A 26657-nucleotide genomic window follows, 5' to 3' on the forward strand; every position below is an offset into this window, starting at 1 on the left:
CCCTGCAGGGGGTTGGTTGTCACCCTGTACGGCCTCCCGAGAAGCGCCTTGTGGGAGATGGAGTTTTGTGTGTGTGTGTGTGTGTCTGTGGGGTTGCGTGCGTGCATGACGCGCTACCGAGCAAGGACGGTAAGTTGTCAGATACGGGTTACCTATTGTCTGCGAGTGGGGAGGGAGGGGGCATCGTTATCGTCGGAAAATTGAAACTGCTGCTCAAAGTGTTGTCAATGGTTGCACGATCTTGATGCTTATTCCAAATGGTGTGTAAATCACTTCATTAAAGACATTACCAGGTTAACTGATCACGACTGCCCACTGACACTGCCCACTGCCCACTGCATACTGTCCACTGCCCACTGACACTCCCCGCTGCCCACTGCCCACTGCCCACTGCCCTCTGCCCACTGCCCACTGTCCACTGTCCACGAACACTCTCTATGGTCCACTAGTATCTGTGCAATGAGTGCAAGGGACATCAAAACTATACCTATAAGACAAAGAAATATGTACACAATATGTACAGCATTTTATGATGATCTAGAGTACAGCAACTGGCGCAAGGCAGGTTACACCCTGGAGAGGACACCAATCCATCACAAGACTCACACAGACACACAACAGGGCCAATGCAATCCAGAAGCCTCTTAACCTACCTGCCTGTCTTTGGACTGTGGAAGGGGAGGAACTGGAGCACCTGGAGGGAACCCATACAAACACAAGGAGAACATTCAAACTCCTCGCAGACAGCACCCCAAGTCTGGAACTGAACTCAGCAATGCTGACCACTGTTCCACCATCCCTCCCAAAGATCCCCAACTCAGATTTATTGCTTTAGGTAGGCAGACTCTGGCATCCTGCTTTCATCTTGCGTGTTCAGCACCAGTGCCTGTATTCTCGACAAGTGAACATCTGTAGTACTGCAGCCTCATACTGTGAAACTGTGCTAGATGAGTGCAGAATGATGCCTCCCTCAATTAAGAAACTGTCATCCTTATCTTTGAGGCAAGAGAACAGATGGTCAACACTGTGGAGCAATCTTGTTCCCCCCTTCCTCAGTGCTCAGATCATAGTGAAGCTTTTGATTAATCTACATTTGAAAGCTCTTGATACCTACTGATTGCAATAGTGAAAACAAGCACCTCGGATGGTCAGTTTAATACTTTATATATTACTATATTATATATATATAGTATTAATATATATGAAAACTAATACATTAATAGTACCTACCTGAGTGACCTGGACGAAGTGGTCATCCTTTAATCTGAGATACTTGGGGTACAGCTACACTGAGCTACACTGTTGCCCAATGCTGCAATGATGAGCCCCCAGGCCTGAAGGTTAAAGGTGGCTGTGTTGCAGAGTTCATCAGACTCTTGGCCTTTTGGTCCATTCATGCTCCGGACTCTGGCGCAATTAGCCATTTAATAACGTAATGTAAATTAACAAGCTACTTTTAGCAACATCAATGCAATGCAATCAATTGGAAGGTCCAGTATTTGATGCCTATCCATGCTCTGTAGTTTGCAAAACGTAATGGATTAAGACAGCGCCTGTACCTGCTACAACAATGGTGATTCCCTGCTTCCACCACAGTTGTTGCTATGGAACTCGTGGTACTTGAGAGCAGCATCCACCTACCACATAGAATGTGTGCCATCTATTGGAATTTCTCAGTATTGCTCGAAACGTGTTACCATCCACCCATTATTAGGCAACCTCTTAATCCTAGCAAGCACTGTGGCCACCAGGAGCCTATCCAGCTACCATAGGTATAAAGTAGGACTACATCTTGGAAGGCATGCCTGCTTTTCACTGGGAACATACACAAGCACACAGGGAGAATTTAGAAGAACCCATTATCCAAACTAGAATATCCTTATGAGGCTGGAGGACACCCCCCCAGACACAGGGAGAGCGGCCACCCTTCACAGAAAGGGTGCCACAGGTCAAAATATAATCCAGGACCCAGCACCAAGGACCCAGTACTGTAGGTCAACAGATGTCCATCAGTTATATACCATAACATGAAAAGTGCAGTAATTATGGTTCTATGGGTCTATATTATACTTTCTAGATTATACTACTAAAATTATACTATTTTACTGCCTCCCTGAGATCACACCTCAGTCTCCTTCAATTCATTGAGGTGGTATCTGTGTTCCAATGTGCAACTTGTAGACAGATTCACCTGAAAATGCAAACTGAACATTAATTCATATTCTGTCATAACTGACTACGTTAGACCAAAAGGAGGTACAAGCAACACATGCATAGACTAGTTTCACAGACATTGATGAGTTCTCATGTATGACAACCTAATATCTGGACTTTGGTCAGGCAGACCATGAAGCCAGTGATAAAAACTGTGTGAATGTGTGTTCTCTTCAAAAAACACTCTGCAGTTAGACCAAAACTGGTACATGTTTAATAAAAAGCATAATCCAGGGTCAAAGAGCAACCTCATGCTCTCCTTAATGGATTTATCAGGTTTGCTCTGGCTGATAAGAGCTGTGGAAGGAGACTACTAGTAGTTTTTTTTTTCAGTCTTGTGCAAATGCATTGAAAAGTAATTTTGATCAAATTAATTAATTAACTAATAAGATAACGAATAAAATCACTAAAAAACAGCCATGGCATTCTGTGATCTGCATATGTCCTATACAGGACACGTCAAAGGAGGTCAGCTGCCACCGTACAGTTTGTTAATCAGCCATAGTTCAAGTGCAGCACTGCTGTTAAATGTTTCAGCTGTGCAAGATAAATGTCTGGGTGAGGTGTTACTTCTCCAAGCCTCGGTGCAAGGACAAACTGCCTCACCTCCAGCTGCCTGCAGACTTATCCACCATTCTGAGTTTCCACCAGCAAAGAGACAGAGACAAACAGACAAAAACAGAGGCAGAGACAGACAGGGTCAGAGACAGACACAGAGACGGACAGAGGAAGAGACGGAGACAAACAGACAGAGGAAGAGGCAGAGGCAGAGAAAGAGATGGCTTCAGCTATTGCCAAAAGGCTAAAAAAAACTTTGAAGGCTGATGCTAGTTAATAATCCCTACTTTTGCTGGTTGGGAACACAAAACCTTTCTCTTGTACTTGTACACTAGGAGTGAGCAAAAATGGAACTTTAAAAGTGACTGAATGGTGTCTCGTTCAGGATTTCACCGAAACAGAGGACTGAAGCACCGACGCCACACGCAACAAATGTCCAGGATTGTTTTGCCTGGCATGGTTTTATTTCTAAACTGTAATAGAGGGCCAATTAATGGACAATCATAACTAAAAATCAGTTTAACAAGTGTCCTGATTTCATGTCAATTGAATGTTTGATTTGAACGCAGAGACAACTTCTATGCCTATAATGTGTATGGGCCATTTGAGAAATACTATAACTTCGGGGAGCTGTGAAACATAATGTTATTTTTTATTATTCAAAAACTGTATTTATAATAACAACTACAGTAATACGTCCAACGCGGATCTTGCGTGTCACAAACCACACGCAAGCAGCTCGCTTACAAAGTTTCTTGACAGCTGTTAGCCGCTCCAAGGCCAACCCACACGGGTGCCCGTGCTTCTTATCTACTTAGTATTCGACCACTCGGGAGGCAGTTTTATTGACTTCTGCCGGCGATTTGCAAGATCAGCAGTCTTGGCCAGTTAAAACCCTTCGCCTTTGCCAAACACTCCCCCTTTCCTACGAGACCCCCCTTGTGCCGCCGCGGTGCTCGGTCGTCTGCCTTTCCCGATCGCTTCATAGTTCCCCCGTCCTCTCCTCGCTGAACTTTCTTCGCTGTGAAATACTCCTCCAACGAGCCGCAATGAGCACCGCCGCGCAGCCGATATTTGCCGAGGGCGAGAACTGCAAGCCGGTGTGGACAGGCGCCGCTGCCGACTACAACGCGGCCGACACGCACCTGGAGATCATGGGGAAGCCGGTGATGGAGCGCTGGGAGACACCTTACATGCACGAACTGGCCGCTGTAGCTGCGTCCAAAGGTACGTGAGAAAGAGGTAGGGAAAAATGACAATCTCAGGTATAAATCTTCTGGATTATCAAGGAGAGTCCACCGTGTTCCTCGTGTAATCCCGGCTCTGTGAAGTGATGGCAGAGTAAATGATAAAAAACCCACCTCAACTAAATGATCAAATGTAACAGGTATTCCGGGAAATCTGCCCGTTCTGCAACGTTCCTGTAATTTGTTACTCAGGTGCAACAGGCTACGTACTGCTCTGCTCTGTATGGCGAGTAATGTACCATCTGAATTGTTTTCGGTGTAGGTTGAAGTACAACGGTGCAGTAACCCCTCAGGTTCTCTTTAACGCAAACTATCAGCTCATATTCGAAATCTCGACAGTTCCTTGTGCCAAAAGTCGTGGTTGTGCCTGTAAAACGTGAAAAGAAATGCTTCTTTCAACAAAAAGTGGTATTATACTCGCTAGAAAGTCTAGCATATCACTTTTAAAAAGGAAACTTTGGTCTATTCAAGAATTCTTTAAGTTAAACGCGTCACACCACGTTAATCAGTAGCTAGAGGCAATCTCCTATTGGCCTATAACTTATACCCTACTCGTGCATGGACTCTGTTTTGAAGTTGGAGGTACATTACGCTCTTGTCAGAGTTGATCAATGCAGCAGAGATTAGAGAGCTGCTTGACTTTTCCTGAAAAAAACGTTCTTGGTCTATCTTGGGAGTAGCACCAGAAGGATTACAGACCATAGGTCATACATTACAGAGCCCAGTTTAGCCTGCCCAGCCGAACTGATAGCTTCAGAAACCCAGAGGAAATCTACAGAATGAGATTCACAGCACAGAAAGGGCGTTCAAGTAAAATAAGTCACTTACTTTCCAGATGAGCTCAATATTATGAGAGAACAAAGAAAATATATTTTGTTGCAATTTATTGCAGCCATTTTGACCTTGTTTTACTAATATTTTCAATGTGTAAACATGTGTTAATAGAAGTAACGTTTCAGGAGAACCTTAAGAAGGTTGTGCATTCTGTATGGTAACTTTCATGGCAATGTCCATTTCATCTTTCTGTTAAATTTTCCAATTGATTGCCTAATTTAAATAATATAAAAGTTCATTATGTTGGGACACAGATATGAAGACTAAAACTATAAAATGGTCCCTACCTTAGCTGGGGATGAATGAGCATGAATAAAAAAACATTAATTCATGTTTTTCAAGCTGGGGAGGGAAATAAAAGGGGTCTGATGCTACAATATTTTTTAGGATTTACTAAAGCTACAGATTATATTACTAACTGCACGTGAAGTATACTGCCAAAAATTGATCACAATGTACAGTACTATCATTGAAAATGCAGGTCTTGTGTTCAGTCTCTTTTTTGGGGGTGGTTCTCAGAAAAGAAAACTCACTTTTTCCAGAAAGAATCACATATAAGATCTGTGCATCTGATGGTTAATTACTTAAATATCAACAGCAAGTTTCACACACAATAATAAAAAGGAGGCTTCTGGGAATATCTACTAATATACAGCATTTTGTTATAAGAGCTGTGCAAGAGGCCTTTGGCAGCTGATGCTAACAGCTGCACTAGGAAGCAAGTGCTCTCCATGTGCTCTGCCCTGCCAGGCCTGAGCTATTTTCGCACAGCTCAGTGAAGGGTCACATGTTGGTACTTAAAGTAGCAGCTATGTGATCTCACATTGTTTTTTGCATGAAAGATTACGCATTTAAAGATGATCCGATGCATGAGACAGGTTTTTTTACGAGGAATGAAGGAATGTGTACTAATTACCTTTCAGAAGTGAGATGGGCACTGATAAATGCTGCATGCAGATCAGGTTACCTTTCTCTTTCGTTTGCAGCTATTTCATAAATAGATGGTTTTAACCCGTGGCTGAGCAACAGTTTAGTTTATTTGTCAAATGCACAAGTGCAATGCAATGCTTATTTGCACGTGTGCTCCAGTACAAAGACATTAAGACATTAGAAACGCCAAACGCAGAACAGCAGCAACATCAAAGTTAAATAACATACAACTTGAATAAAAGTCTGCACAAGCAGACCTCGGTGAGTCAGTGGTAGAGGTAGAAATCAATAGTCTGACAGCTTGTGTCTCTGAATCTGGAGGTATGTGCCTTTATGCTCATGTAGCGCTTACCAGAGGGCAGGGGAGAGAAAAGTGGGAAACCAGGGTGATTCTCCGCTGTGCTTTTCCTGACACTTTTGACTTGTAAAACCCACAATGCACCAGAAATGCTGCCAACACACAACAGCACTGCTTCTGTGGTGACTTTCAGGGGGGCGGGTCCTGGAGATTGGCTTTGGAATGGCCATCGCAGCAACCAAGATCGAGTCCTTCCCCATAGAGGAGCACTGGGTCATTGAGTGCAATGATGGGGTCTTCCAAAGACTGCAGGAGTGGGGCAAGATACAGCCCCACAAGGTGAGAAAACCACATAATTAGAAAGTTATCGTTGGAAACCTGTTGCCATGGATTCTTCAATAACTGTTCAATATATGTTGGAATTTAGGTCGTTCCTCTAAAAGGGTTGTGGGAGGAGGTCGTCCCTACACTGCCTGATGGACACTTTGATGGTAAGAGACTCATTTTATGGTGCTTCTCCGTTTCAATCAACAGTCTCGTGCAGCACAAAATGGCAGGGGTTAGTTTCAAGTGGGTATCTTAACAGTCCCAGACAAACTAATCCCTAAAGCCAAACCAGTATATATCATGTGAATTTCGCTATTATTGTTTGATTGGACGTCCATATGTTGGTAAGGGCAGCTACTTTGCATTTACTTGATTTCATTTTAAACATGCACTGTTTGCTACACTACAATTTTATACCCATGTTATGGTGAGATCTGTACTGCGGCATCTGTCCTATGTTCCCATTTAGTGCTTTGCTCTCATTGATCATGCTGAACTTGTTAACCCATGACCAAATGCTTGCTGGGATAGGATTCATCCCCCCCACAGTCCTGTACTTGATATGTGGATTAGAAAATGGATGGAAGGAAAATATATATATATTTCAAATTTGTTTCTAGACAAAGCTAAGCATTTCAAGCTGAAACCTCCTTTCCACTTTTGGCTTTCCTGACAGAATTAATAGAGTGTGCTGTAATAAAAGGCAGAGCTTCAGAGTTCAACTTTCTACTGTTTATTGCTACAGTGTCTCAACATGGGTGGTCTGTGAATGTGATGCATCTCATCTGGTCTCTGTTTCAGGAATTCTTTACGACACTTATCCCCTGTCTGAAGAAACCTGGCATACTCACCAGTTCAACTTCATTAAGGTCAGATGCAGCTTACTAGGTGTAAAACACCCTATTTAACATTGTTTAAAATGCTTAGGTGCTTTCTGAGCCCAGGACCAGGAAAGTTAAAACATGTTAGGTTCTCTTTAGCCAAAGATTCGAAATTCTAGCAGCATAAACTCTAGAAACTCCAGTAAACCAGCAGTGTTCATTTCCAAACTCCAAGGGCCATGTTTCCACCCTGCTTTCATTCTCTCTGTAGTACTTTAATAATCCACAATTTTTTCTAAGTAATCGCAAGACCTGAAGTAAGTAATTCTAGACAGCTATAAAATCCATAGAATTGTGTCTATTGATGGCCATGGGGTTGGCACCACTCACTGCCCTTGGCGCATCACAGACAACCAGGAATCTGAGTTTACTTAGCATGTTAATAGGTTGACTATTTCCTAAGATGAGCATCTACATGATTGACTAAAAACATTTTGATGTTGTCCTCCGTCTCGCTCCACAGGGACATGCCCACAGGTTACTAAAGCCTGGTGGCGTCCTCACATACTGCAACCTGACATCCTGGGGTGAACTGCTCAAGACCAAGTACGACGACATTGAGAAAATGTTTCAGGTGAAAAAGCTGAAAAATGTTTTTTGTTCCCCCCCCCCAAGTCCAAGCAAAAACATCACTGCGAACAGTGTTCTTGATTGCAGACCCCCAATGCATTTTACTGTCTTTTATTCCCCGCAGAAATTAGACGCAAACATTGTATGTTCATTCTGTTCCAGTTCTCAGGCCCTTGCTCCTCTGCTTGAAAGGACCAAATTGAACTCCGGCATCTATAACCACTGATTACTCAAGCAACTTACCAAAAAACAAAACGACCCTAGTTTGACCCCTGAATAGCCAGTCTTGCTTGCCTCTACAACACCACCATTTTTTTTTAAGGTGGGGTGGAGGCCAGTTTTTGTAGCCGTCACAACAGGGTTCAAACAAGGAGTCAACTCCGCCTAAGACGCTCTTGTATTTAATGCAGACAGCCAATGGTGAACTTGCCCGTGGTCATTTCTCTCCCAGGAGACTCAGGTGCCCCAGCTCCTTGAGGCCGGCTTCAAGAAGGAGAACATCAGCACCAGCCTGCTGGACATTGTCCCCCCGGCCCAGTGCAAGTACTACGCCTTCCGCAAGATGATCACACCCACGGTCATCAAACAGTGAACTGGGGTAGAGACGCAAACCACACCTCATCCACATCTGCTCCCACACCCACAGCAAACGCCTGTCCAACGAGTAGGCATAACAGACTGGACTTGACCATCGGTTTGCAAATAAGAGTGCCGTGTCCTGGTGACCAGAATGTGCATCTTCCACCTTGAGAAGAAGCTACAGCACTATGTCTCTTCCGCTGTCCAGATTACATGCGTTTGAAAAGCATGAGTGATGTTTTCAGGTCTTGTCTCCCACCTTTAAAAACACTCCTTGTGCATTCCCTTTCGTATGTTCCTGTACAAATTCATCTTCCCCTGTACCTCATCTCATACCCCAGAAATGTACAAAACCTTTTTGTGCATGAATTATACTCGTCTACACGTTAAACCCTGTCATCCATTCATAGGAGGCAGAACTTAAAACACAAGTTTTACAACAAGGTATGAGTTCCCACCTTGCATGTCTTGCAATAATACATTTAGTTCCACAGCCAAATCTGTAAAAGTCCCTTTCACTGAACACTAAATACTAGTCTTCACACTCCACATGGGTAATGGCTTTTCCTAAAGCTGTTTGACAAAAGGATTCAACAGACGTCTAAGTCATTTCAGTAATGGCCAGTCTTCTGCAAAAACACTTGATACATCTGGAAATGTTTCTCATTGTGATTTCTAAGTTGTATTCAAGAACTTTAATAAAAAGTTAAACTTTGCCGTCTTTGAATGTGGATCTTTTAAAAACAATCATGCACCAGCATTAAAAATGTTTTCCTTTCGTATCAATATGGGCCTTGCAGACTCTTTCCAGAATACCCCTCATCATAGACGCATTATAAAGCTTAAGCGGTAACTGTAACTCAGACACAGAGACAAGTGCACACATAAGGGTCCATAGTTTATTGTGCAGACAGTCTTGTTAATTTTATGAACAGACAACTCCAAGACTCCCCAATGAAAAAGGCTCTCAACATGCTCCTATAAATAGGGATCTGTACAGTCAGTGCGACGGATGATCTTTCCTCACTTGCGGTACCAGATCCTCATTCTCTTTTCCCTTTTTATCTTCTTCTGAAGCTGCAGGGTGCCGTACAGCAGGGCTTCGGCTGTGGGGGGACAGCCTGCACACCAACACAAAGAGACAACAGCTCACACTTGATCCCCACCTGCTTCAGGATCTCGTCTTGTCAGACACTGGCTATTTTTAATTCATAACTGTTAAAGTGTGCATTACAGTAACCACTTTCAGAAAAGGTTATGTCTTACACATATCGAAGACCTATCGATAAAAGACAAGCCTTTCTTTTTTTCTATCTGCAAGAGCTACCATGTGAAGTCAATCACACCCTAAAATGCTAACCAATTACCCACATTATTTTATCTGATCCATAACAAAGAAAATGCCCCCTGACCCCTGCAAGGGTGTCCAGACATAGTGGACGTTGAGCCCTGTGACTCAGACGTCACCCATTTTGAACCTGGGTCAACAACCACATGTGGGTGGGTTTTTCTAAGTGGCAAAACAGACGTTAGCTCTGATTGTGCTTGGCTTTTGGCGAAATAGAGACACCGGTAACTTGTCAGACACATGTAATTTTGCACTGGTGCCAGCAGTGACAGATATGCCAATTCTCCAAGGGGTAGGAATGAAAACTGTCTAGAATGTGGACCTCGTGGACTGGACTTGTGCACCCTGGGGCTTAAAAGAACTCAACATTTTTAGTCTTGAACAGAAAAGACAATGAAGGGAACCTTGAAGAATTTAATATCCCCAAAGGCATTGAAAAAGCCAAGCCCATGGATCTCTGCACAATCACAATTACAAACCACAAAGCACAAGTGGAGAACCGAGAAAAAGAGGAACATTTTATTTAAATGGTTGTGGTGGTCTAGAACAAGCCTCCCAGTCAGGTTTACTAGATCAATTCAAGGTTAATTTTCCCCAATGGGTTTTGATCACGCTGACTTCTTTCAAGAACCTGCTAGATGAGATCATGGAATAAATGGGCAACTAGCATCCAAACATCAGGGCTAGACTGGCATGCCAGAGAAACATGTCCACAGGTCTTTTCCCTGTGCGTTATGGAGCCCTACCCATGAGCTGGTCTTAAATAAGTAGCAATTCCAAATCAGGCATTTATATAAAAAAAATAAAATCCAGCTCACCTGGGACATATATGTCCACTGGAACAATACGGTCACAGCCTCGGACCACGGAGTATGAATAATGGTAGTACCCTCCTCCATTAGCGCAGCTGAAAGAGGTGGGAGACGTGGGGTCAGAGTCCCTAATAAGACACTTAGGCATGTAGCACTGACACCAATTCTGCTTTTGGGAATGAAACCCTCATCTAAAATTGTGTTTCAGTCTTGTCCAGTTACAACTCAGACTTACAAAATAAAAATGTTTTCACTTTAACAAAATGTACAGTTTGTGCTGGGAAAAAGGGGTACCTTACCTTCCCATTGATATCACATATCTGGGCTCGGGCATCTGGTCATATACCTAGAGAAAACAAATGCATTTCAAATGCTACTGTTTTGGTACACAGGGTATTGAAAGGCTGTTTCTCATTTATTAGGATCTTTATTGGAGATAATTTGTTTAACTAAATGATAAGGACATTTCATACTTTAAAAGCTCATTTAACTCTCAGATTTGTACATTTTAACTCTCAGAGGTTTACTAAGAGTAATGCATCAACTTTCACCCAGAAATCATAAGTACAGATCAGAGCAGCCACAGAAGGTTTGAGCAGCTTTTCACATGTGAACTGCTGGCTGCATGAGTCTATTTTCTCAGCAGCTGAAAGCTCACATAAACAAAAAGGGACTTGGGAGTTTGCTACCGAGTCATAATGCACACCACAGCAACACCTGAGTGACTTTTAAGGTCACATCAGACAGAGCACATGTTATGTATTTATATAGAGATTATTATTATAGAGGTAAAAAAAAAGCTCTGCACTTCTAAAAGTGTCACAATGCCACAGCATCTGTAACACTGTGGACTAGACAGTTTCCAATGAACTGAATGAAAACACTACAGCCAGCCCTCGGTGTATTATGGAGGAGCTGGCTGAAGCACAATACAATTTTCAGAATGCATGGCTCTGAATGAAACTGCAAAACCATACCTGACCTCAGAAATGAAAGAACTGTCACAGAACGAAAAGTTACAAAGCGTTTTTAAACTGAGAGGGCTTAGCTAGCATTTTCAAGCGTATAACAACTCTATCCATATCGGCCAAAATAAAACAAGAAGGGTTACCCGCACGGCAAGACAGAAAACGTGTAATAAATTCTGAAGCGGACACGATTCGTCATCAAAGCATCAGCTTAGGAGCACCTTTCTTAAAGCAGGGGCCATTTTGTTGGTGAGAGTCCCAGCGACGATCATGACATCAGCCTGTCTGGGACTTGCCCGAAACACCACGCCAAAGCGGTCCATATCGTAGCGTGGAGCGGCCATGTGCATCATCTCCACCGCGCAGCAGGCTAGCCCAAACGTCATGGGCCACAGGGAACTCTGAGGGACACAGACGCTACGGTGACTTTTTAAAAAGGGTGGATTTCACAACACCACATTACAATCACCTCTTTCACATAGCCTTGCAAGTTCTTAGAGAAATTCTTAAAGATCCTCTCTTATAGCTACACTTGTTAGGTGCAATTCCAAGGAACTTCTCATAAAAGGCTGTAATTTGGGAGAAAGAGATCATACGGCACAAACTCAAGGATTAGTTTCTACTCCATCCATTAGCCGTCTCTAATTTGTTAACTTCTATTACAAATTAATGCTTTGTAACATCGAACTGATTACTAACACAGATGCCCACTGCAGACGAGAAAAGTAAACTGCTGCAGTGACTGGAAATCATGGCATCTCAAAAACCTACCTAATTTAAAAGGGTATGTTGCACATTTGTGATTCTGCTACCAATAAAATCACAGCTATAACATATTCTAGATGCTTTTCTCAAACCTACTTCTGTGTTAATGAACAGCAGCAACAGTATTTACTACACAGCATCACTAAAACCAGCACTGAAGTCCCAGGAAGAACAACTGTATCATGCCAAAGCACTTACCCTGCGGGCCCAGTTCACCAGGTCATCCAGCTTGGTAATGACATACTCTCCTTTGCTGCTGGGTAAGGACGATTTCAGAGGTTCCACTGCAGTGCTCTTCTGTCTGGCTGGTACCTCACTGCAAATGAAAAAACCCTCTTACCATCCAAACAAGTCCGTAGGTAACTGTGGGTAATGTACTATGAACAAGGCCTAGAGATATAATGAGGTCTGTTTGTGATTTTGAAAACTAAACAAAAGACGTAAAAAAATATTCCCACACATTAGCCAACATCACAAGTATTTAAGCAAAGCATAGGGCAGGATTCCAGTACAGAGACAAAATCCAAACTATTGTAAACTAAAACCCAAAATAAACCACCAAAACCATTATGAGTTCATGCTTGTTCTTTTTTAGCATACCTTGTAACTGCCTTATACATCTATTATTCACACGATAATCAAAACACAGCAAGCAAATGGTGCTTAATGGTGGATAATGGTGCTAAATGTCAAAATGTGAAAATTATAATATCTAAATAATCTTAAAAGTTTCAATCCACACACAAAAGGCAGGAAGACAAAAATCAACAGTGAAGCCTTCTTCTGGTGAATTCACATTTAAATATAATGAGAACAACCAAAAGCAGATGATTCTCGTTGTCCCTGTATGTGCTTTACCTGGATGCATGCTCACTTGCTGGGCTCTGATGCAAAGCTTTGGCTTGAAGTGCAAAAGTTGAACTAGGCCTGTAAGGTAAAAGGCAAGTCATCAGAAATAAACAGAAACAGAGGCTATCCTCACCACTCATTAAGCTCTAGAAAAATTACTGGTGATATTGCCGAAACATCTCTTTAAAGCTGCAGAACCTTCTAAAGCTTGTCTAAAGAGCATCTTCCTTCTGGAATACTGTTGACAACATCCAGAGAACACATGATCAAATGTATGTGTATGTGTGATAAATGCATAAATGCGTTCAAATACGTCCAGGGGCTGTGAACCCTTATATTTTTCTTCTTTTGGAGATCAAGGAAGCCAGGGTCTTTGGTTACAAGGATACAATGCTTTGGGACATTTTGAGGTCGGAGCCTGGATTCTGCAGCCCTCTATCCACAACACAGCTGTAGCTCCAAGGCTTTAGTATAAGTCATCTATTCACAACATAATTTAAATAAGGGAGGAGGTAACTAAATACAGTAGAAGAATTTCCTCTAATCAAACTCCATTTTCACCAAGAATGTGTCCTGTGGTTACTAATCAGGTCAAATGGAAAGCCACGCTATCTTTAAGAAAGGCGTTGAACAAAAGTTAAAGCAATGACGAAGGCAATTTTATTTCTTACCTAAGTACAAACGACCCAAATCTGGACAGGCGAGGAACTAAAATAAAAACATACAATTATAGAGTGCAGAAACATTAATTTTGAAGCATCTCCTATGTATAAATTAAATCCACCCGGTATAATTTAGATACCATCACGACACTTTCAAAATCTTTCAACTCCTTATAACACCTGGCTATAGCAAGTTACATAATTATAACGTGACATAAGTACTGCAGGTCTGGTCTGAATGTGAGAGATACCGGTTTAAAAGCTTTATAATTGTTTTCTTCATTATTTATTTAGTCCACATTCCACATATCATACACGAATTGGCAATATCGTATAACAATTAAAACGCACTTCGATCATCGGTAACTAGTAGGACAGCGGTAACTCACAAGGTCAGATGGACCTACAGCTCAAAATTAAAACAAAATGCAACACATTAACGTCCGATCAGACGTATGCCTTGCAAGTCCGGAAAACCACACACAAAGGCTCATTGATAAAGATTTGTCACAATCTTCAGGAAGATTATTCTTACTTAAATTCAGATTCAAAACATTACTTACCAACCAACGCCGCCATCTTGAAAGGGATTCAGAGGAAAAACTTCCGGTGCATTCACAGCTGTCGGTGCACGAAACACGCTTTAATATAATCATCACTTAAGAATAATATCCTTTTGTGCTGGCTTTGTCTCCCTGTAGTGAAACGAAACATTTTAAAGAAACAAATCGAGTATTAGTAATCTGAAGAACAAATGACAGACGTTTCCCAATCTTATCTATACACAGTAACTAAACTTGGTAAATGATCGTTGATTTGTAAAATGGTTTACATTACGTTTTAAAGTGCTAAATTGTCATTGCACACAGTTATACAATTTTATGCATATTTTATTATTTTCATGTATACACAATTACACATGAAAATAATAAAATACATTGTTAAAATAGTCATGAAATGAATGATATTTCTATTAAAGTACTAAAACGCTTAGATATGGCCTTTGTTATTTTAGTATCTTATACTAAAATAGATTACATTTATTCATGAGGGGTAATTTACTTTCTAGAGTTTAGACGGCACAAGTTGGCTGTGACTCGGGAGATTTTCCAACTCCTCCCAAACCAAAGCAAAACTTTTGACCCCCACATACAGCAGTCTCAGTGGATTGGCGAGGGGTTACCGTGATTACGTTCAAATTCCGCTGCTATTAAAAGTTCTGATGCTTTAAATTGAACATGACCAGTAGCATTAACATTTGCGACCTTCTTTTTTATTTTATTTTTTAAAACCTCGACCTTTTCTGAGAATGATTTAAATAGCAGTTACTTAGGGGGAAAATACACTCTGTAAGCACCTTGTTAACGCCGCTACGTCGATGCTGTTGCGTTTGAACCACAACAGTTGACGTAATTATTTAAAAAGTAGCAGTTCCCTGGTCAAACAAAAACTGTAACAAACTTCCCACCAGAAAGCGAAACCTCAGTAATGTGGCTCACTGGAGTGTGCTGCAGTTTTCTTTTTGTTAACGAGATATGAATCTATATTACATCTTCCATGTATCCTAATTTCAGTAATTACTTGAGCATTGTATTAATTAGCACCGTTTGTTTGGCTGAAGGTTCGTACACCAGTACCTGGGCTGTTCGAGTCCAAGGCCCGCCTGAAGACGCCGATAAGATTGCAAGGAAATACGGGTTCGTTAATTTTGGAAAGGTAAAAGTATTTTTTTATCCCTCTTGTTCTGTACTTCAACTTTTGAATAAATCCACTTTTTAAAATCGGTCTAACTTTAACATTTCAGGTCTTTTACAAGCTTTATTTCCTTCTTAGGGTAAAGTACAGTCTAGACAACTAGCAGTTGATGAAATACCGAAAATCACAGTAAATTAAAATGTAAGATTATGTAAAATATCTTTATATGCATCACTTTCGGTTTCATTTTGAATCTATACGGTATTGTTAACAGGGACGCCATGACTAGGTGAAACAAAAGGAAATGAAATGTAGATGTAGGACTGAGGGGAGGCACAGAGGTGCAAGAGTTAGCATTGCTGCATTGCAGCGCTGCAACCTTTGGATAAATTCCTGAGGTGCTATCTGTGTGGAGTTTGCATGTTCTTCCCGGATTCACACAGGTTCCTCCAGGCGCTCCGGTTTCCTCTTGCAGTCCAAAGACATGCTGCTAGGTTAATTGTCTACTGGGAAAATTGGCCCTGGTGTGAGAGTGTGTTTGTCTGTGTTTGAGGGTCTACCCCGCCTTGTGCCCACTGTTTGCCAGGACAGGCTCGGGCTCCCCCATGACTCTGGACTGAATAAAGTAATTAGAAAATGAATGAGTGGATTCTGGACTATGAGCAGGAGGCACGCCAGTATCCTGAGTTGGAGTGAAAAATAATTCAACAATTTTGTGTCTCGTTATCTAGAAAGAGCAGTATGCACTTTAAGTATCTGTAATAATCTACTATCAATCAGACACATAAACACTGTCAGCCTAAGCTGTTCTCCACTCTCATGTTCCGTGTTCTGATGTAATCCACTTAGATTTTGGGGAGAACGTTCTCTTTTTCCCTAAACAAGGGTAACCTGTTGCATTCCAGGTGTTTGAAGATGGCCACTACTACCATATGAGGCACGGAGCAGTGGCACCAAAATCATCGAAGCAGCATCACTTGCGTAATCTTCAACTGAAACGAGATCCCAAGGTGAAGACTCAGCTCCAGGGCACAATTATTTCTGGCCCAGGCCAGGCGTTGAAGACGCAAGAGAGGGCTGAATAACAGTCTGGCACTTCAGATTGAGAAGGGAAACGAGGGAAAAATCTTGTAGTGGTAAAACAAGGAGAGCAACAGCAAACCCCAATGAAGGCGCCATGGAAACAGACAGCCCCTCTGAAAGCTTACACACGAACAATGAAAAGTAACTCTTATTGTCTTAAACAGTACTGTGCTGTCTTCTTTGTGGGTAACGTTAATCTGTTTTTGTTGTATTGGACTGTGCCATGAAACAGTTCTCCACCAGGGGATAATGGTAGTTGAGTTGAACTGAAATACATTTCTTCCATATGAGTGCTTCAAATGCATTCATAGTGTCCAGTAACTGTCCCCATCCTCAACCTCCTACTGGCCGTTTCCCAGGTTTTGTGGCATGAGCAGCAGTCTGGGAAGGTGCGACAGAGAAGACATGCCTTTCACCTGCCCACTGACCCCCTCTTCAGCAAGCAGTGGTACCTGGTATGTAGGCTCCATCAGTCTGCACACTTCTGTGACACTTATTGTGTGTGTAATGTGCAGTCCACATTGTGTGGTGTTGTCTGTTGTACTGTATGTCCCGAGAGATCAAATAAGAACTCCAATGCACATGCACAGGTGGCAATAAACTCCTCCTCCTGACTTCTATTCACGTTCAAATTCTGTTCCTCACCGGTCTAAGTACCCCCACCCCCGGACACGCACTCGCAAAGATCTCTCGGTGTCTCAGACCAAAAGACATCTTGGCGACCGCCAGGCTTTCCAGGTTCCTCTCTGAAGGTGTGTTCGGGTTTTGCCTTCAGCGGGCGGCCCGCCCCCGGCCAGCCCTGCCACAGTCTGGCTCTGTCTTGCAGAGCGAGGCCTTCCAGCTGAACGTGGTGTCGGCGTGGGCGCAGGGCTACACCGGGAAGGGGGTGGTGGTGTCCATCCTGGACGACGGGATCGAGAAGAGCCACCCGGATCTCGCTGCCAATTACGTGAGTCTGCCAGGGAGCAGGATTGCAGAAGACCATTCGCTCCCTCTGCAAGAACTGGGAGAGTGAAGTCAAAATGGCTCTTTTTGCTGTACACTCAAGCAGTTTGGATTTGAGATGAAATGATGAATAAGAGGAAAAAGTACTAAATGTCACCTTGTATTTGTGGGTATTTTTGTGCTTTTATGTTGAGCTGTTCTTGAAAAATAGCACTTTTGTGTTCAATTCACTTTTTGTCCTAATAAGTGTGGAGGGCACTGTATACATAACAGTTGTTATATATACATACAAAATTACAAACACATATAAAATTGTATATATATCCAATTTTATTTTTTAGTATAGTGCCTGATGCTACAGTAGAATTTACTCTTTCAACCTCAGAAACTGATAATGTTAGTTAGTAGCGGTAGAGCTGTGGACATCACACACACAGTTCAATAGCTTCCCATGTGTTCTAGGACCCTGAGGCCAGCTATGACATGAATGACGATGATCCTGACCCCCAGCCTCGCTACACCACAGACAACGAGAACCGGTAGGGTGGAGTTTGGAAATTCACTGCTTTTCCGCCTGTATGTAGAAGGTGGTGCTCTGGGAAGGGACGACTGATGGAAGGATCAATCTGTGTGGAGTTTGCATGTTCTCACCAGGTTTGCGTGGGTTTCTCCTGGGTGCTCAGTGCTGACAAGTTAACTGGTTTCTGTGAAATGTGGCCCTGGTGTGCGTGTGTGTGCGTGTCCCCCTGCAATATCCTGCCACCATTGCAGCTGTGTCTCGCCAGGACAGGCTCTGGCCCCCCTGTAACCCTGAACTGGATGAAGAGGTTAGAAACTGGATGGATGGGAGGTAGTGTCTGTGGAAGGCACATGAAGCATTAGAGCTGGAACCCCCCTCCCATCATTAGCACAGCCCTGGCAATTACACACCAACCTCTGCTCCTCACAGCAGCTCTGGGATCGATCTGTAGTGTCTATGAATTCTCTCCTCCCTTTCCTCCTGCTGGCAGCCATGGGACACGCTGTGCTGGAGAAGTAGCGGCAGTGGCTAACAACACAGTGTGCGGAGTCGGGGTGGCTTATCGGGCCCAGATTGGAGGCAAGTAGGGGCCATCCGGCGAGGTCCAAAGCACCGGGGGGGCTACATTTCCCCTTGCTCTCCCTTTGTTTCGCTGCTACATTTCCCCTTGCTCTCCCTTTGTTTCGCTGCTACATTTCCCCTTGCTCTCCCTTTGTTTCGCTGAAATGGCCATGTTGTTTGCCGTGGTGGCCTAGGAGTGCGGATGCTGGATGGCCATGTGACCGACCTGGTGGAGGCGCTGTCCCTCAGCTGGAAGTCCCAGCACATCGACATCTACAGCGCCAGCTGGGGGCCCCAGGACGACGGCCGGTCTTTGGATGGGCCAGGCGTGCTGGCCAAAGAGGCTCTCATCCGGGGCGTTATCCAGGTACGTGCTCATCGCACCCCATCTGCCGTACATTGAAGCACTAAATCCCAGCACAAAGAGCAAGTGATGCACACACTGATCATTTAACACTATCCCTGTAGTTTATAGGGAGCACTTGATAATCAGCAGGTCCTCTCGCATGAATCCTGTGAAGGGATGTTGGCTTCAGCAGAAATCGGCATTCGTGAAGGTTTCCTGTAGGCACTCCCATTGCACAATTTCACAGTAACGCAGCAAACACTTAACCCCAGCGCTGTCCCTTTGACAGGGCCGGAGAGGGCTGGGGTCCATTTTTGTGTGGGCTTCGGGGAACGGCGGGGCTCATTTCGACAACTGTAACTGCGACGGCTATGCCAACAGCATGTACACCGTCTTGGTGGGCAGCACCACAGAGAGGGGCACTGTGCCCGAGTACAGTGAGCCCTGCTCTGCCATCCTCACCACCACCTACAGCAGCGGGAGCAAGCTTCACCGCAAGATCGTAAGATCTCATTTTCTTGACCTTTTTCGAAGTTAGCATTGCCAGTTTTTATTTATTTTTTACATGTACCCAGCCAATTTGTAGTTGCCAGTTGTGCCTTATATATGAGGACCCCCGTACCTGCTAGAGAGAGAATGAGGCCTCTCCAATTCGCCCAGTCATCGAGCCACTAGTCTGATACTTGGTCCAGTACCATTGTGAAAATCTCATTGGCTAAATCTGATTGGATTGATGCATTCCCCTCGAAAAGGCCTGGGAATTTCAGGTTAGTCCAGCTGTAGCTGGAAGTACTTCATCCAGGTGGGGCTTCACACTGGTGGTGGTGGAGGGGAGTCCCCATTACCTGGAAAGCGCTTTGAGCGGAGTGTCCAGAAAAGCGCTATATAGGTGGAAGCGATTATAGGTGGATTGTTAATTGTTAGAACAATGATTCTCAACATAAACTAAAATCTGTCACAATCATATGGCAGTTAGCATTTTGTGAACATTCAAATCGAACAAATGTCCCCCTGAGTCATTTTATTATATATAAAGGTTTTAAAATGAGGAAAGGGCTGCAACACCTCTTCGGAATTCTTGGGGTGTTTGGTGAAGGGAAGTGCACATTGCTGCTTTGTCTGTTTATAGTTTGGTAGACTCTAGAGGGCACCAAAGCCTAATTATTTCAATCACTTTCTTACAATAACTGAGAAATATTTTCCCCTGTTCCTTGTTCATCTGTGCGTAATACCCAGACTATTTAATATGTGCTTAACACTCTTCTTACAATAAAAGCAATTCATGATTTTCTATTAGACCACAAAAGATGCATTTTTAATTGGATTTTACCTGATCAGGAGAAAGACAAACGTGTATTGGACCCATCTGGGCTCTATTTCGGTTCCCAGAAGGTCAGAAAGGTATGTGTTGCCAGAATCCAGTGGATTTTCCTGAAAGCAGGGGACCTGAGAGAAGCCTCCTTCTGCGACCTGCTGACCCCACTGTTTCCCCTCTGGAAGGTCACCACGGACCTGCGGGCCACATGCACAGCGGAGCACAGCGGGACCTCCGCCTCCGCGCCGCTCGCTGCCGGGATTATCGCGTTGGCTCTAGAGGCGAAGTAAGCGGTTTCCTTTTCGTGCACCTTGGACGAAAACTCTTAGATCTGCCTGGTGGTTATCGGCAGTCTGGAATGGACAGGACTCCTCGTTCTGATTCGTGATTAGTGTGGCCATTCCTGCTGAAGACGTGCGCTAAAGTGGTTTACGGCATTTGAAAGCTCTGAACCAGCTGGGCGAACAGTTGTGAGGCGCACGATCAGTGACGCAGTGTGCCTGCCCCCTTGTTTCCTAACACCCATTCTTTATGGTCCAGACCTACACATTTTAGTGTTAGTATGATCTCATTTTGTTAACAGTTTGTGGCACAAAAAGTATTTGGAAATCCAAAAATGAAATCCAGTTTATTTTCCTGAACATCTGCCAAAGACTGATTTTTTTCAGTACACTCGACTCTTAAATGAATGAGAAATGCTTACTCGTGAAAGGAGGATGCTGGCCTCATTGTTTGGTTTTTAACTCATTGATTCAAGGATCTTGTCCACTCTTTCCTGAAGAATGCCAGGGTATTGGCTTCCTGGCTTCAACCACATGGTTGGGTAGCTAGTTCCAGACTCCCACAACCCTTTGTGTAAAGATGACCTCCTGTTCGGAGCATTAGCTTCATTTAGCTGTAATTACCTTGCTTAAAGGCCATTGCGTTACTTTTTTGGAACACCTACATCAGTGACCAGTTTTCTTTTGGAAACGAAGGCCACTCTGACTGCTGTTGCCTCAAGAGTTCATGGCCTACATTAGTCCCCAGTGCTGAATTGATAGAATACTTAGTGACTGCAGGATGTGATGAAAGCTTTGTACAAGCTGATGGCCTTTCTCACCCAGCCCCACGCTGACCTGGCGGGACGTGCAGCACGTCGTGATCCGGGCATCCCGCCCAGCTGGCCTGAGGGCGGACGACTGGCAGCTCAACGGAGTGGGCCGCGCTGGTGCGGACGGGAAGCAGGGGTTCTGAGAAGAGATTTTTGAGATGGAAGCAATCGAGTGCAAAACTTACAAAACCCTACTGGATGCACTGCAAACTCTAGGGCAAAGAACCACGGAAAATATTTTTAAGAAATAGTAAAATATTGGATCTTGGCATCAATACAGTATACAAATTGTGCCTCCAGCGGATGGTTATAAAAGTGATTTATATGGAACTTCTGTACTTTTTATACACCTCATAGACTGTATTCAGTATACTGTGAGGACGGAATAGCTGTGGACCAATGACAATGCACAGTCTTGAGACATAATAAACCCATGTCAGCGCATAGTAACAGACATGATGAAGCCATTCAGATTGTAGATTTACCATGGTTAATGTTTCTGTGGCCATAACCACAAGCATTGGAGGCATTTAAAGTGTTATTATGGATGAGGTGCTTTTCCAAAGACTGCTGAAATGAAACAGTGCAGACCAGAACAGTCTGTTCTCACTAATACTGTTTAGGAGATTTCTGTTATCTACAATAAGTATACTCCTGTCAAATTCAGGCTTTGTTTCTTGCAGTGAGTAAAATCAAGCCTTAGAGTATGCTAGATCGAGTTTGGTTATCTCTGCTAGGTCAATGATAATGGATGACTATACTGTAGGTGCACAGACTTCTATCACAAACACAGCAGATTCTTTTTCACGCCCATTAAAGAGTGTGCTCATCATTGTTCCCAACTCTCGACTGCTCTCTATTTCAGTCAGCCATCACTATGGATATGGGCTGTTGGATGCTGGGAAGCTAGTGAACCTTGCCAGGAAGTGGAAAACGGTGCGGCCTCAGAGGAAGTGCTTTATTGACGTTGTTACGAGACCCATGTAAAGGAAAATCATCTATTTTTTTATTTCTTCTCTGGCGGGGGGGGGGGGTGCTATTTGTAAATATTGTTGACTAGTGTAGTAAGCAGTTACATTCACTTGGGTCTAAAAACTAACAGTCTGTCCTGTCATATGACTGCTACAGACGACAGCGAAAATCAGAAAATTGACATCACTTCCTATGATTACTGAGGCAAGGCTGTTTTCTCACCAAGTAATCAAACCACAGTGGTGGCGATCAGGCGATGTGCTGTATTTGTGGCTGCTAGGTCCACTTTAACAGCATGCAGGTGGTGAGGCGTAGGAGGTGCTAATGAGGTAACATGACCTGCCTGTCCGTCCTGCAGGGAGATCCGAGGGCAGCTGCCGTTCAGGTGGAACGTGTCGGCCTGCTCCGGGACGGGGGACTGGATCCGGTCGCTGGAGCACGTCCAGGCGCGACTCTCCCTGGCCTGCAGTCGCCGCGGCGACCTGGCCATCTCCCTCACCAGCCCGCGGGGCACTCGCTCCCTGCTCGCCACTGCCAGGCAGGCCTCTCCTCCTCCGCGCCGTCTCCTGGTCGTCGTGCGCAGCAGCAAGGCCCTCTGGGAGGACCAAATATCCCCACTTCTCCAGCTCTCTGCTTCAGGTCCTTCCGGCACCGGGCCAGTTCTGTCTAGTTAGAACTACAGCGCAGGCGCATTGAGAACATGTTGAGCATGTCGAACTGCTGCACCTTCTGCTACCAAGTTATCACCATCAGCATCTGAACGTAGATCAGAACAGTTTTATTGCTGTGGATTATGACTGGAATTCTTTCCGGAAGACCTTTCTACTCTCTGCCTCTGCCCTGTAACTCTTGCTGAAATTGCTGTAATGTCTTCTTGGACAGCCAGCACTCACAGACATTATTTTCATGGTAATGCCAATAGCCGTGGTGAAAATAATCCTCCTGTTTATCACGGAACTGTTCTCTCCCTCAGTAGCACTGTGTCTATTTAGACAGGATGAGGCTACTTTCGTAGAAATAAGAGAGTAATGTGTATTGCATCCTTTTAGAGCAATTTGTATGTTCGTGTGCTGTTTCTTTGTAATATTTTAAGTGTTAAGTGTTGTATCTTGTAGGGCACTGAGGTTAGCATTGCTGCCTTGAAGCTCTTGGGCCCTGGGTTCAATTCTAGACCTGGGGTGCTTTCTGCGTGGAGTCTGTTTGTTCTCCCTGTGTTTTTGTGGGTTTCCTACCACAGTGCAAAGACGTGCTGGTATGTCAGTTGGCTTCTGGGAAAACTGACCCTGGTGTGTGGGGGCCTGTCCATGCGCCCACTGCTTGTGGGGATAGGCCCTGGAGAAGGAGCAGTTAGAAAATAGATGGATGGATTATCTTGTAGGTAGCCCACAGAGCAGGGATGCACATATACACCTTCTGGGATGCTGAACCTGACTGAAAGAGTATAGCACAAAGTTTGCGAAGCGCTTGCATACAGCATTAGTCACGGTTTGCAGAATCGATCGCTTTCCCCATAATAATAAACAGGGTGATCATATAAGGTAATCATGCTCCCCCTCTCCTGTCGCCTCAGACCAAGGGACACCTCTCCACAGGGCTACTCTGACTGGGCCTTCACAACCACACACTGCTGGGACGAGGATCCACGAGGAGTGTGGACCCTGAGCTTGGAAGACAAGGGCGATGGCACCAACACAGGTCAGAGTGGGTGCTCTCCCACACCAACGAAATACTGACCCCTCTGGAGATTTTTCAAATGAAGCACCTCTCGTTCAGCATCTTCCTTGCCCTTTATTCCCTGGATCCCAGCATTGCCACCCATAGTTCTGGAGAACCACAATCCAGTAGGCTTTACGGGTCACCCTTAAAACTGCAAATTGTGAACATCAGGATCAATTTGGTTTTGACCACTGAAGCATGTGGGTTGTGTTCAATAAGATAGTTTGGAGATCATTTGAAATGCAAATCCTAACACTCTGTAACACAGACAACATTTGGCCATTCCTGACTCAACTGTATCAGTTAATTTCAGTTAATTTACTAAGTTAATCAGCACTCATATTGCACGTGTTCCACATCTTTTTCAAATTGGTGATCTGAAGGTGTCCCTCTGGATTGTGACTCTCACAAAACAGAAGCAACTGTTTAACAATCAATCACCATCATCATCCTCATTTTTCTAGCTTGAAGGATCCCAAGGAAGATGCCTGATTGGGACTGCTCAAGAGCCAAGTCCCCGGGCACAGTCAGTACAGGGGGAACAAAGATGTTTTGAAGCCTTAAGTAAAGGAGGACACACTGAATTCCATGTCTTCAGAAATGGTGACAGCTGTCTTAGTGACAGAGCTGGAAATCACAAACCACACTTGAGCCAAACAGTGAAGTGTTTTGTAGATGGAATTCTCGCCTTGGAATAAACGTGTGAAAAAGGCAGGTGGTGTGAAAGCTGAAACAGAAGTTGTGCAAGTCATCTGAATTCCTCTGTCCCCAGGAGTGCTGAGTCATTTCCGTCTGGAGCTGTACGGGACAGAGGAGAACGTGGCAGAGCGGGGAGTAGAGAGGACAGTGGTGGAGGAGTGCTTGGATTGGAGCCCACAGGGGATCTGTCAAGGTAAATCTCTCGACAGGCAGAGGAGAGCCCTCTGTATCACCGACACCACAAGACAACGAAAGCAATTCAAAAAGAAATCGCTGTGGATGGTTTGCTGTGGTTTGAGCTGTATTCAGAGTGTTGTGCTTTGGAAATATGTGAAAGATTTTCTATTCCTTTAGGTAGAGCACTGTAGGTTTCAAACTAATATTTTTGTCACTTACAAACAAGATTAACACTGGGATTCCTGGGACAGAAGAAACTTAGAAAAACATGTTGGATAATTGGTTTAGGTCACGCCATTTTCTTAAAATTTTCATTCAGCATTTTAGACATCGCAAACTGTTTGTTACCGTCGATCATATTACACGACAACCACAAATGGCACAGTTACAAAGGAATGTAGAAAAAGGCTATGGTCCAAGGCTATTTTAACTTGTTCTAAAATAACGAACGCAGAATGAGCCCATTGAGAACGACTGGGGTTTTTGTTCACCTGTATAAAAAGTGAGAGGTTTTCAGTCATTCTGATGAGAGCTAATCTTGTGTGGTTTTATTTGGGCAGAGTGCCGGTACCCCTTGTATGCGTTTGACCGCGTGTGCCTGGTGTTCTGCCCTCCCCACCACTACGAATGGAGTCTCAATGGCAGCGGGATGGGTGTGGCAGAAGCGCGCAGGTGCCAGCCCTGTCATCCTTCCTGCTACACCTGTCACGGGGAGGGCGAGCGGAGCTGCGCCAGCTGCCCCCCCCTCTCCACCCACAATGCACTGCTGGGCACCTGCAGCCCAGTGATCTACGCCTGGGACCAGGAACACCAGGGGAGGGCCGCAGGTGGAGTCGGGTGGCTCGATCGGCTGGCCGCCACCATCGGCATCGTCATCGGAGCCCCCGTGATGGCCTTCTGTGTGATTTGGGCCTTTTTAGGGCTTCTGGGAAGATACTTCCCCCTGCCCGGCCCCACCTCTGTGGCGGACGACCACCTGAGCACGGAGAGCAGTAGCTCTGGGGAGGCGGCTGGGGTTGAGATGGTGAATCTCGGCGTGCCCGGAGAGGATGAGGCTGGGCATAGGGACAGCTCTACTCCCACGGCCCGTCCACCCATCAGGGAACAGATATAACCCAGACGCCAGTCTGCCACCTCACGTGAGCTGGGCCAGTGTCCCTTCTACTGCATGCCCGTCATTTTCCAGCAGGAGCCAGCTGGCAGGCTGTCCAGTTTTAAAAAAAAATAATTCACCAGGTATATGCCTGATCTTATTCTTTTACAATTTTAAGTCTGGTTTTTAAGTATTGTTTAGACTAAATTGAATTGGAACTTCAGCTGCTATTCCACCTCTCAGTGCTGTGAAATAATGTTATCCACATGGTTTCAGCATTTTTTCTGTACATTTCTTCCTGGTGTTCGGCCACATGAACCTGTGTGTATTGTGAATTCAATAACCAAATCTGCACTACTTATTTAGAGTTTATTACACCCTCAGAAATGAAAAATACACAGGCACCCTGACTAGCCTTAATTTGGGAGAAGATAAGAAATGTATTACATTTGCTATATTTCACTTGTATAGTCAACATTAAGTGAGAAAGCCTGAGAGCATTATTTTCAAGGTGAAACTTCAGAGCAATTTTTTGTATTAGAAAATTAAACAATGGTTCTACAAAACTCTAATTCAGTGACATTTTTCAGACAGGTGGAA

At 44.2% G+C, this 26657-nt stretch overlaps 3 protein-coding genes across 5 annotated transcripts; 2 read left to right on the forward strand and 1 right to left on the reverse strand.

The window, feature by feature from the left end:
- Positions 1–3681: 3681 nt before the first annotated feature.
- On the forward strand, positions 3682–9153 carry gamt (guanidinoacetate N-methyltransferase). The gene is made up of 6 exons (XM_006639806.3): positions 3682–3999; positions 6275–6420; positions 6509–6572; positions 7210–7277; positions 7753–7863; positions 8311–9153. The coding sequence occupies exons 1-6, from the start codon at positions 3822–3824 to the stop codon at positions 8449–8451; spliced, it is 708 nt and encodes a 235-aa protein (XP_006639869.2). The 5' UTR covers positions 3682–3821; the 3' UTR covers positions 8452–9153.
- A 170-nt stretch (positions 9154–9323) lies between these two features.
- ndufs7 (NADH:ubiquinone oxidoreductase core subunit S7) lies at positions 9324–14476 on the reverse strand. Its single transcript, XM_006639807.3, has 8 exons — positions 14406–14476; positions 13852–13888; positions 13190–13258; positions 12530–12647; positions 11788–11967; positions 10898–10944; positions 10605–10693; positions 9324–9559 (listed from the first exon to the last, which is right to left on the reverse strand). The coding sequence occupies exons 1-8, from the start codon at positions 14419–14421 to the stop codon at positions 9462–9464; spliced, it is 654 nt and encodes a 217-aa protein (XP_006639870.2). The 5' UTR covers positions 14422–14476; the 3' UTR covers positions 9324–9461.
- Positions 14477–15009: 533 nt separating this feature from the next.
- On the forward strand, positions 15010–26623 carry LOC102684883 (proprotein convertase subtilisin/kexin type 4). Of its 3 annotated transcripts, XM_015365613.2 has the most exons (15): positions 15011–15558; positions 16443–16547; positions 16980–17075; positions 17447–17569; positions 18028–18104; positions 18576–18664; positions 18841–19013; positions 19282–19494; positions 20493–20593; positions 21414–21517; positions 22266–22383; positions 22731–22910; positions 23943–24067; positions 24861–24980; positions 25525–26623. In XM_015365613.2, the coding sequence occupies exons 1-15, from the start codon at positions 15400–15402 to the stop codon at positions 26076–26078; spliced, it is 2337 nt and encodes a 778-aa protein (XP_015221099.1). In that variant the 5' UTR covers positions 15011–15399; the 3' UTR covers positions 26079–26623. The 3 variants fall into 3 exon arrangements, with proteins under 3 accessions (XP_015221101.1, XP_015221100.1, XP_015221099.1); XM_015365615.2 differs by lacking the exon at positions 19282–19494 and having other exon boundaries at positions 15010–15558; XM_015365614.2 differs by lacking the exon at positions 16443–16547 and having other exon boundaries at positions 15010–15558.
- Positions 26624–26657: the final 34 nt, after the last annotated feature.

Source organism: Lepisosteus oculatus, chromosome 29, assembly GCF_040954835.1.
Source record: "Lepisosteus oculatus isolate fLepOcu1 chromosome 29, fLepOcu1.hap2, whole genome shotgun sequence".
Lineage (NCBI taxonomy): Eukaryota > Metazoa > Chordata > Actinopteri > Semionotiformes > Lepisosteidae > Lepisosteus > Lepisosteus oculatus.

Bases quoted from the DNA above. Each gene is read 5' to 3' on its own strand.
- ndufs7 (XM_006639807.3), bottom strand. The intron at 11,968-12,529 runs GTAAGTGCTTTG...TGTGTCCCTCAG, and splicing joins TGGTGAACTGGGCCCGCAGG to AGTTCCCTGTGGCCCATGAC. The intron at 9,560-10,604 runs GTGAGCTGGATT...GTTGGTGTGCAG, and splicing joins AGTGGACATATATGTCCCAG to GCTGTCCCCCCACAGCCGAA.
- gamt (XM_006639806.3), top strand. From the start codon at position 3,822: ATGAGCACCGCCGCGCAGCCGATATTTGCCGAGGGCGAGAACTGCAAG. The intron at 6,573-7,209 runs GTAAGAGACTCA...TCTCTGTTTCAG, and splicing joins GCCTGATGGACACTTTGATG to GAATTCTTTACGACACTTAT. The intron at 7,864-8,310 runs GTGAAAAAGCTG...TTTCTCTCCCAG, and splicing joins ACATTGAGAAAATGTTTCAG to GAGACTCAGGTGCCCCAGCT.
- LOC102684883 (XM_015365613.2), top strand. From the start codon at position 15,400: ATGTATCCTAATTTCAGTAATTACTTGAGCATTGTATTAATTAGCACC. The intron at 17,076-17,446 runs GTATGTAGGCTC...TCTGTCTTGCAG, and splicing joins TCAGCAAGCAGTGGTACCTG to AGCGAGGCCTTCCAGCTGAA. The intron at 20,594-21,413 runs GTAAGCGGTTTC...TTTCTCACCCAG, and splicing joins GCGTTGGCTCTAGAGGCGAA to CCCCACGCTGACCTGGCGGG.